The sequence below is a fragment of the Phascolarctos cinereus genome, unplaced genomic scaffold, assembly GCF_003287225.1.
Source record: "Phascolarctos cinereus isolate Bilbo 61053 unplaced genomic scaffold, phaCin_HiC Scaffold_4;HRSCAF=312, whole genome shotgun sequence".
Taxonomy (NCBI): domain Eukaryota; kingdom Metazoa; phylum Chordata; class Mammalia; order Diprotodontia; family Phascolarctidae; genus Phascolarctos; species Phascolarctos cinereus.
Window position 1 is genome coordinate 443133002 of NW_027555847.1, and position 11560 is coordinate 443144561.

Genomic DNA, 11560 nt, shown 5'->3' on the forward strand with positions numbered 1-11560 from the left:
AAGAAATTATCTCATAATTACAAAGTACTAAAGAGTTGTAGGAGTAGCTAGGTGACACAGTGGATAGCCTGCCAAGCCTGGAGTCAGGAAGATCTGAGCTCAAATCTGGCCTCAGACACTTACTAGCTGTGTGACCCTAAGCAAATCACTTAACCCTGTTTGCCTCAGTTTCCTCATTTTTCAAATGAGCTGGAGAAAGAAATGGTAAACCACTCAGTATTTTTGCCAAGAAAAACCTCAAATGGAGTCATGAAGAGTCAGTCATGACTGAAAAATGACTTAATAACAGAAGAATTGTAGAGGTGGTAAAAGTCATATCATTAAATGTAAAGGGGGTAAAGGTTGAGTTTTTTTTTCCTTTGGTTACAATTTCCTTATTATCTATTACAATCACTGTAGGGAAGATAAAATACCCTAAAATCACCTGAATTTTGTGAGTGGGTGTGTTTTTTAACACAACTCATTTCCATTTTCCCTGAGTCATGCAGAAAAAGTCAACAATGCTTGATTATATTGGTACATATGGAACTGGGAAGTACCTATAAAAACCACAGATTGGAGACACAAAATATACATAGGAGAGCGCATATATCCAACATCATCAGTCACATCAGTTACAGCTGTGTTGGTAGAAGAAGAAGAAAACGGAAAGACATGGCAAGCCTGAACTGGTCATATGAGGGAGAAAACGGTAATGTTCCACATGGGAGGAAGAGCATTTATTCTTTTTTGGACATTCAGTACAGTTTTCTGTAACTGCAAAGGAATGGGTTAAGAGTTACTGAGGCCAAGATAGGTGAAATAATATTATTTTTATAATGATGGTAGGTGGCCATGGTGGTTCTACAAATTTATGTGCTTTTTGTTTTCGTGAAATGTATTTTATCCATCTTTGTAAGGTTAGCAAGCATTCAATTTTGGAGTAAAATGGTACAAAGAGAAAACATTCTCTGATGCTAGATTTTCACTTACTTGCATGAAATGTCCTGTAAAAATATTTGATATAACTTAAAATATCTAAGTTTAATGTAAGTGTTAAGGAAACGTTTGAAAAGTAATAGAGGTAGTTTATTAAAAAAAAAGCAAACAATCTATCAAGCTATCAAGTGAAGATTTGCATATCTTTGCATATTTGCATATGTTTACATATTGCCTTTCTAGGACCTGACCACTGGAGCAAACTCTACCCCATTGCTAATGGAAACAATCAGTCTCCTATTGACATTAAAACCAAAGAAATCAAGCACGATGCTTCTCTGAAACCTTTCAGTGTCTCCTATAGCCCATCAACAGCCAAAGAAATTGTCAACGTAGGCCATTCCTTCGCTGTAAATTTTGAGGATAAGGATAACCAGTCAGGTGAGCTAAAACATGCTTCTTCCTCCTTATTTTACAAGGTAAACAGGCAGATCGATCAATCAACCAACATAAATTTGACACCAACTATTTTACTCTGCCAAAAACAAAGACAAAAGCAAAGTAGTCAGGGAACTTCCCCAAATTTTGACAGGGGAGATAGCATATATGCATACTGGTATATTCAAAATACAAAAAAAGCAGATACAAGGTAATCTTAGGGAGAAAGGTACCAGCAGCTGGGGGAACTAAGAAAGTTCTATTGCAGAGGAAGATGTTTGAGCTGTCTTGAAGAAAACCAGGAGTTCCAAGAGGTGAAGGGTAGAATGGAGAGCATTCCAGGAATGAGCGACAGGTCACTTATGTGTGAGGAACAGAAAATAGGCCAACATGGCTGAAATGGAGGGTAAGTGGTAGAAGCCTGTTGTTAGAGTGGGGAGAGCACTGCACCCGGAGTCAGAAAGACCTGAATTCAAATTCAGCCTTGGACACTTACTACCTGTGTGACCCTGCACAAATCACGTACCCTCTCATAGCCTCAGTTTCCACATCTGTAAAATGGGGGTAATAATACCACCTACTTCTCACAGGGTTGTTGTGAAAATCAATTGAAATAATATCTGTGAAGCACTTAGCAAACTTTAAAGCACTTTATAAATGCTAGCTATTATGAAGGAGAATGTTATGTAAGAAGACTGGAGGTAGAAAAGGGCCAGGTTGTGAAGAGTTTTAAATACCCATCAGAGGACTATATGTTTCATCCTACAGGTAATAGGGAGATCACTACCATCATCATCATTTATATAGTGCCTATTTTGTGCCAGGCACTAAGCCAAATGCTTTACAAATATTATCTCATTTGATCCTGAAAATAACCCTGGGAGGTAGATGCTATTATTATCCCTATTTCACAGTTGAAGAAACTGAGGCAGATGACTTGTTCAAGGTCACTCAGCTAGTAACTGAAGCCAGATTGGAACTCAGGTATTTTGATTCTAGGCCTACATTCTATCCACTGAGCCACCTAGCTACTGGAATAAAAGGCAGGGTGACAGTCAGAGATGCCCTTAAGGAAAATCACTTTAGAGGTAGTTGGAGAACATATTGGAGAGGAGAAGAATCCCAAAGAGAAAGTGATTGTGATAATTCAGGACAGAAGTGCAGAGAGCCTGAACTGGGTTGGGTAGAGGAATCAGGATTTATAGGAGAATTTTTGTAGAGACCGAAACAACAAAATTTGTCAACTCTTGATAAATGAGATGAATGAGAATGAGGACAACAACATAGAGGTTGAGAACCATGGTGACTGGAAGGACCAAGTTGCCATCAACAGTAATAAGGAAGTTGGGTAGAAAGAAGGACTTGGTGGGGGTAAGGGGTGGGGTGGGGTGGTATAATTCAGAAAAACTTTAAGAAATACAATAGCTAGTCAGAAATATATTTATTCTGTAGCATACCCATATACATTGTTAAAAATTATCACAATAATGTTCCATATGTTCCTACACAAAATTATAAAGTTGACAAAACTGGTATCTGGGGCTCTCTTGTCTTTCTTTTTGTTTGTTTTTTTTGAGGCAATTGGAGTTAAGTGACTTGCCTAGGGTCACACAACTAACTAGTAAGTGTCAAGTGACTGGGGTCAAATTTGAACTCTGGTCTTCCTGACTCCAAGGCCAGAGCTCTATCCACTGCACCACCTACCTGCCCCAGCTCTCTTGTCTTTTCCCCTGCTTAGTCCTTTCTCCCCTTGCACAGAGCTTTGAGTCTGCCAGTATATTTTTCCCTACTTTTCTCCATCAACACCTGCTCTCTACAAAGGATCTGATTAACTCATGGGCACTAAAGGACATATGGTTAATATGGTTTAAAGTGTTGCTTTTCTCATAGAGGTTTGCACTTCAACAAGGTCAAAGAAATAACTCTCTAGTAGTGAAATGTCAAGCATCAGTGATGAGGAACAGGAGGTATTATTTTTGGTTCAGATGTGATTTTCAGGCACCCCTGAAATCACATCTAAGTTAACCACCCACTCCAAGGTTCGTGTAGGTTCTAGACTTTTTGTATAAGATTCTTAACATACACTTCAGGTGCATTGTTGGCCTTGCTAACAACATTCTTATTGAACGCTGATGCATGTTTAATTGGCATTTGTACAGTAGTCCAAAAAAATTGCAAATAGATGATGAGAGGTACTAAAAGACAAATGAATGAACAAATGGATGAAGGATATATTAATCACTTACTATGTGCAAAGCCTGTGATGAAATAATTTGTCTGAAACAACACAAGCCAGTAAAAAAATTAGGGACAGCAATCCCCCAGATCTTTTCCTTTTACCTCCATACTTCATCCACTTTGACTGTAATCTCATTTAATGTTCTAGCCCTGGTCCAGTTTCTACTGATTGCATTGGGGTTTCTAACTTGTAACTAGGTATTTTCTTTCTCATCCTAGTCCTAAAAGGTGGTCCAGTCGCTGGAAGCTTTAGGCTGCGGCAGTTTCATTTCCACTGGGGGACTGATGACCATGGTTCTGAGCACACAATAGATGGAGTGAAATACTCAGCAGAGGTAAATCATTAAAACAGACATAACAATATTATGTGAGCAGCCTCTGAGAATTAGTCCCTTCACTCTTTCCACTCAACTCCCAACCCAACTGAATAGATTTTTTAAAAATGAACAGTCTCTTTCAATCTACAGAAATCACCGGCAGTGCCTATATATTTACCCTTCAGAAAAAGTAGATGATAGGTCAATGCTTTGAAAGACCCATGATTTCAATGATGTGACACCATCTCCAAAAACACAGATGTAACTTTTATCAGACTTATAGAAAATTATTCAATTGAATAATTTTTAAAATATTACCCTCTCTAGATGTTTCCGAATATTCCAGAAAAACAGTAAGTAATCAAAAAAAAAAAACAAAAAAGAAAAGAAGTAGGGCATATTATAATTGGATGACATTTTATTCAGTAGAAATGTCTTCAGGAATTTTCAGAATTCTAAGGAATTACATCACCTAATTTTAGATTGCTTCCTTGTTATCCCTTATATATTTTTTTTGACTCAGAGAACTAGGGAGAGGGATATATTTTTTTAATCATTCAATTGAGTAATCTTCTACATGTCTAACACAAAATTTAACTTTTCTTCTAACCCAATAATTGTCTTTTTAAAAAATTTATCTTTATTTCTTAAAGGAGGAAACTAGAAGCAAAATTTAAGTTTCCTGCTGCATTGTGAGCCATAAACTGATCTTTACAATGTTATATAAAGAGTCATATAATGCAGAAGTCAAAGAATAACCCAGACCTAAGAAAAGAAGCAAAGACCTATAAATGATTATATAACCTTGTTTGGGATATATTACTTATGTAACCTACATAGGAAGAAATCTTGTTTACCAGAAGCAAACCATCTTTCTTTTTAAATCATGCTCAAAGGCAATCATAAATTCCAAAGTACTGATCCCTAAGACTTAGATATGCTACATAAAATTGCCTTCTCATAAACTTGCTGCTAAGGAATACTGTGTGGTACAGTTTTAAAAATCAAAGCTTTGGAGTCAGAGAGCCTGAGTTCTAATCCAGCTTCTACCTGTATCCTTAGACAACATTTAACCTCTCTAGGCCTGTTTGGCAAAATGAGGGGGTTGGATTGAATCACTGCTGAGGTGCCCACTTTGTAGGCAGCCAGGAGAGAGAACTGGATGTGGAATCAGAAAGACTTGAATTCAAATCTAGTTTCAGATATTTGCTAGCTGTCACCCTAGAAAAGTCATTTAACCTCTTTCTGCCTTCGTTTCCTTATTGATGAAACAGGGACAACAAGAGCACCTATTTCATAGAGTTCGTGTCGATTAAATGAGATAATATTTGTAAAGTCCTCTGCAAACCTTAAAATGCTATATAAACTCCAGCTATTTTTATTTTATTTTTCCAACTCACAATTTATGGTCATATAAAGAGTTTGAGTAAGACAGAGAAGACAACTTCAGCTACTGATTTAAAAATCAGTCAGCTAGTATGCCAAGAATGAATAGAAGCCTTACTGAGCTCTCCATCCCCAAGAGTGCTACAGGAAACGAGATGTCAATTTTTTAGTAACTACAGCATAGGAATGAATAGAAAAGCACTCTCAAGGCTGGGGAGTTTCATTCTATTAATTCTGCCACAGAATATTAATTCAGTTATCTAGCAGTAAGAATCTGGCCCCTTCCCCTCTTCTGTATGAATTTTCAACATGATTGCAACACTTCAATTTCCTCTCTTTACATCAGAGATTCTTAACTTTTTTGTGTGTTTCATAGACCCCTTTGGCAGTCTAATGAAGCCCATGGACCCTTTCTCAAAATAAATTTTTAAATGCATATAATAAAATACACAGGATTATATTACGTACAAAATAAAATACATAGATTACAAAGGAAACCAATTATATTGAAATGTGGTTATAAAATATTAAAAAATAAAAGTTTGTGGACCCAAGGTTAAGAACTCCTGATCTAGGCGAAGGGACTGCCAAGTGAAAATGTATCTTGGTTACTGGTAGCTGTTATCTACATAGAGAGGTAAAGAATAAACCAAAACTTTAAATTTTTTTTTAAAGTTACACATAGTTCACTGGAACTCTGAAAAATATGCCAGCTTCTCTGAAGCAGCTCAGAAACCTGATGGCTTGGTAATTATTGGTGTTTTTATGAAGGTAAGTAAGAAAACTATTCAAATATTTCTTCTGTCCAGACTAGAGTTTGACATGCGATAGAACAAGAGGCCAACAGTATTCTAGTTGTTCTTCTGAGAGCTTTAATTTCATTCCACTAATTCAAAGTAGATGAAAAACATCCCAGAATGCCTTTTATTTGATTTTCCTATTGGCTTTGTTTCCTATGGCTTCTCCCTCTGCAGAGAGGATGGTGGGGAGGCTTCTGTTAGGGTGAAAGAGGAGAGGACTCTTCCTCTCCTTCACCTTTGTCCCTCTCCCAAGCCTTCTTACAAATTTCCTGAAGAAGACTCAGGAATTATTTAATTTCTGTTTCAGATTTAACCTCAAAGTTCCTCTAAGGATAATATATTAATGAAGCAATGTTGCTGTTGCTGTTGTTTTGATGACTCTTCAGTTGATTTACGAGATAGAAAATCAGATACTGGTCAGCTAATATACCAGGAAGTTCCTGAAACATCATCATGAAATTGTATCTGTTTGGCCATTGGAGACACTAAAGGGTGGGAGGACATACAGCAAAGACAGAACTAAGGAGGACTTTTATTCCACTATCACTCCTTGGATTTTCATTTCTTATATACAAATGTCTTACACATAGTAGGTACTTATTTGGACTGAAAATATCAGCATATTTAGTATACTTTAAATGAAATGTAACTTCTACATATTTTTTTTCATGTACTCAAGAACAGATAGACAATGCACTCTCATACATACCATCTTATTGCAAAATACCCACTGACAGAACAGAGGAAAATACTACTCTCTTCATCTAGTATTTTTAATGAAAAGTTTACGTTGACTTTGTTTTTTAGTAGTATTTGATTTACAAATTGCATCTATCCCTTGTATGTTTATTTTTTTATCTCATTTTTTTTTAAATTTTTTTCTCAGCTTGGCCAGGCTAACCCAGTCCTACAGAAAGTAATTGGTGCCCTAGGTTCAATCAAAACTAAGGTAAATATACCAAATCAAGGACTGCCTAGTAAGAAGTCCAGTCTTTGAGGCTCATTAAATGAAGGGTACTGTGGAGACGGGAAGGAGCAGGGAACATGGAGGTGAAAAGGACAGACAAAACTAACCCCAAAGCTCCCTGTACATCAACTGCCTTTAGGACAATTCTGGACTCAACTTTTGCAATCATCTTGTTGGAAATCATCTTTGGAAAAATAACTCACTTAGACATGTAAATTCACTTTGCAATGTCCATCCTATTTAAAATTTGGTAAACTTTCATTTCAAAAACAAAGATACGCATATTTCTTTAATAGCACAAAAGGATAAGTGTTCAGGAGGCACTTTTAGGATTAATAAAGAATTGAATAGTTGAAAGAAGCTATCCTCATCTGTCAGCTGAAATGAAATCATAGGTTCAGGGAGAAAAAAAATAACCAAAATAACTATTTGTCAATGGCTTTGCCACTCAGCTCTAATATGGTCTGGCATCAATTCTGTATACACAATAAATGTTTTCATAATGCAGAAAATTGTGTGTACATATACAGAAACGTTTTATTTATACACATACATATGTATATGTTTTAAGAAGATGGCTTTATTCCAACACTGAAACATCTTCAATACTTGCCTCCTTTTAGCCTTATTCAAAAGGCAGAAAAACCTAGAGGGCAAAACTTCAGTGTAGAATTTGTCATTTTATCCTCTATCACCAATAATGATGATGTCTGGTGAGATAACTTGAAGCAGCTAGGTGGCACAGTGACCAAAGTGCTGGGCCTGGACTTGGAAAGTTTTTTGTTATTATTGGGTTGTTTCAGTCATGCCTGACTCTTTGTGAGTCCTTTTGAGGTTTTATTGGCAAAGATACTGGAGTGGTTTGCCATTTCCTTCTCTAGCTCATTTTACAAATGAGAAAGTGAGGCAAACAGGTTAAGTGACTTGCCCAGGGTCATACAGCTAGTAAATGTATGAGGCCCGATCTGAACTCACAAAGATGAGTCTTCCTGTTTCCAAGCCCAGTGCTCTAAGAGCAGAGTTCGAATCTAGCCTCAGAAATTGGCTGTGTGACCCTGGGCAAGTTACTTAACCTCTTTCTGCCTCAGTTTCTTTATCTATAAAATGGAGATTATAATAATAGCACTTACCTCCAAGGTAAGAATAAAATGAATTAATATTTGTAAAAAGTCTTTGCAAACTTTAAAGGGCTTTATAAATGCTAGCTGTTACTATAACTTATTTGCTCATTTCCTCCACTGTACTATCCTCAAAAAATTTAAGATACAAATGAAGTCATCAGAAAAAGTAAGGTAATGTTTATAGATGAGCATGAACCTGTAATTGTTAAAAATATTTTATATTATAGCATATTTGTTTCAGGGCAAACAAGCTCCATTTGCTCATTTTGACCCATCTTCTTTGCTGCCTCAATCCTTGGATTACTGGACCTACTTTGGCTCTCTGACTCATCCCCCTCTCTATGAGAGCGTAACCTGGATTCTCCTTAAGGAGCCAATCAGTGTCAGCGCAGATCAGGTAGAGTATCAGAGTGGGCACTGGGAGGTGGAGAGAGACTATATCAAGCAGCAAACAGTAGCTAATGAGGGGAAATAAAATTTCCTTGGGTTTTTAAAATATTAATTCCCCTTTTTAAAAAAATACAGAATAGTTTATTTCTGGTTTTGGTCCAATTAAAAGTTCATTAAAATATTGTTCCTTGAATTTATTCTTGACAAAGAATAAATTTCGTTCATAAAGAAATCTCTATCTATTTTAAAGTTTTTCTGGCTACAAAGAAGAGAAATGTAGCTGGAAATTCGACTAGACAAACATGTGCAGTTAGATTCCCATGGTTCAGAGATTGTGGTTCTGAACCATTACCCTGACAGTTATCGATTTTTTTTTTACTTGTTAGAAGTACATGATTTTAAAGGTCAAAATGTTTATTTGCTATCAGATCCTTGTCAAGAAAACGAAAGCTGAGGTTCATTGGCATCTCTGAATTGATTAAAATTTTAAAAACATTTCCAACCAATTCTTTTAATCTACTAAATTTTGCAAAAGCAACTTTTGAATAAAGGGGAATACTTCTTTAAAGGTGAGCCACTGTTAAGGCTGGTTCTATGCATCCCTAGTTAAAGGCAATAAAACTTATGATCCAGTTTTAGAAAAGAATCTCTGAGGAATTTGGTTTTCTAAACATACTTTGATTTTCCCATTTTAGTTTTCACTGGAATATTTCTGGAATATTGTTATTCCAGAATATTCACTGGAATATTCTCTGGAATATTGTTACTCTTTTTCAACAAGCTCTTCTTTTCACTTGTGCTATTCCTGAGAGAAGACCAAGGCAAGAAAGATCTACCTGGAAAAGATCTACACATCTCAGATAAATAGATTAATCAGCTTAATACATTTTTTTCAGTCAAGTTGATTAAATTACACTAATTGGGTAACACTGAACTGGATAGTCTATTCAGTAGCTTCATGGTAGTAAATAGCATGACTCAGAACTACTATAACATTTGAAGCCAAAACAGAATAAAAAATCCTACCCCACCTCCATTTGCCAAATTTGATTTTATTCTGGATGTCTTCATTCTCATTCTCTCATTGTGTTAAAATGCCCCATGACAAAGTAGGACTACCTATATTTAACTGGTAGGCAGCTAGGTAGTCCAGTGCAGTCAAGAGGTTGTGGGCATGTAGTAAGAAGGCCTGAGTTCAAATCCACCCTCAGACATTTATTAGCTATGTGACCTTGGGCCTGTCTGTAAAAACAGAGACAATAATAACACCTACCTCCCAGATTTATTTTTAGGAAAAAAATGAGAAATCTATAAAGTAGTTTGCAAATCTTAAAGCATTGTATAAGCACTAGCTATCATTATTATTATTATTATTATAATCATATAAATGTGGTCATTGTAATTCAGCCCAAGTATATCACTATTTTCTCTCTTTTTCTCTTTAACTCCTCAAAAGAATTTACCATACCCTTCACAAAGACCAGTGTTGAAATTTGGGGCTATCCCCCTCTTTTTTGCATGGGTGAAAAGAATCTACTTCTTATTGTGAAGTCAGTTTTGAAAACATTAATTCCACCAGGTATAATGTGTACTGAATGACTTTTAACTGTTTTTGAAAAATAAAAAAATACATCAATTTTTCCTCCTAGCTGGCCCAGTTCCGAAGTCTTCTGTCGAATTCTGAAGGTGAAAAAGCCAGCCCCATACTGCACAACCACAGACTCCCCCAACCACTGAAAGGGAGAGCAGTGAGGGCCTCATTCCAGTGAATTGCCTGTTGATTACAAGTGAACTTATCTGTTTTCAAAGGGGAAAAAAAACCCAGCATCTTTTCTAAAGAAATCTATTTAAATCATTGGAAGTAAATGTCTTGTAGGAAGTTGTTATGTAATGAACATTAGTTGAATTTGAATTTGTTTCATGAGGGGCACGTGGGCTATTTAGTTAGTTATTGTCATTTCATTAAAATTCAAGTTGCATAAATTTACTACACTAATCTTCTCTATGAAGAAAGACATTTTATTCTTGGCTTTTAATACTTTTATGTGCATTTGCTAATCGGCAAGCTAGCTATCATTTAAAGTTGTGCTAAAATTCAGGTTTGAGTAGTGGAATTCTTTATGATGGCAGTTAATGTGTGCATATGATTTAAAAGGGAATCATTAAGAATGACATAATTAGCCTTTCAGTTTGACCAATAAAATACTTTTCCTTTCTCCTTGCCTGTTATATTCTTTATTTTTATTGAAGCTATTTAATTTTCTCATTCTCCTTATAGCCTAAAAACCCATATGGTTTGCTTGTAAAATAATATACTACTCTTCCACAAGTAAAATAACCTGGCTTTTAAAGCAAATTTAGATGAAAAGCTAATTATTTAGAAATCGCTTACAATTGATGACTCCTCCATTGGGTCATAGTGTTGATCTTGAGTTCTCAGGATTAGAGATTTAAAGCCAAAAGGGATTTTAGAGACCATTAATTCTACTCCCTCTTCCCCCATCCTTTTGGCAGATAAAGAAATGGAAGCGCAGCGGGGTTAAGTGATTTGCATAGGGTCATACAACTGGCAAGAGTTTGAGGCAGGATTTGAACACAGGTCCTCCTGATAGATATAGTGCTCTATCCATTATGCTGTGTTGCTTCTCAAAAGTTATACCAATAAAGCACAAGATATGGCAAATCCTGACGAGCTGGAAAGGCCCAACCTAGATAATTTAAAGAAACTCCTCACCAAGTTGGATCCAAGATGATCAATTTTTCAATGAGAACCATCTTTGAAGACTGTCTCCCAAGTTGAGGGGATATAGTTGATATTGACGGAGATAATACACCAATGACATCATGCATCCTTGTATTTTTGAAGTATATTCTTATTGACTAAATACTCAGGAAACATGACACTTGGATTTGGAATTAAATTAATGCAATATTTCAATGCCTTCTAATGCAAAATGAATTTTTATTCCTGGGCTCTGCCCTGTG

The 11560-nt window shown here is 36.0% G+C and overlaps 1 protein-coding gene across 2 annotated transcripts; it reads left to right on the plus strand.

Annotated features, from left to right (window-relative positions):
• Positions 1-501: 501 nt before the first annotated feature.
• On the plus strand, positions 502-10545 carry CA1 (carbonic anhydrase 1). 2 transcript variants are annotated; one of them, XM_020995752.2, is made up of 7 exons: positions 502-691; positions 1162-1359; positions 3814-3929; positions 5973-6068; positions 6984-7046; positions 8427-8582; positions 10225-10545. In XM_020995752.2, the coding sequence occupies exons 1-7, from the start codon at positions 523-525 to the stop codon at positions 10342-10344; spliced, it is 918 nt and encodes a 305-aa protein (XP_020851411.1). In that variant the 5' UTR covers positions 502-522; the 3' UTR covers positions 10345-10545. The 2 variants fall into 2 exon arrangements, with proteins under 2 accessions (XP_020851411.1, XP_078008073.1); XM_078151947.1 differs by lacking the exon at positions 1162-1359.
• Positions 10546-11560: the final 1015 nt, after the last annotated feature.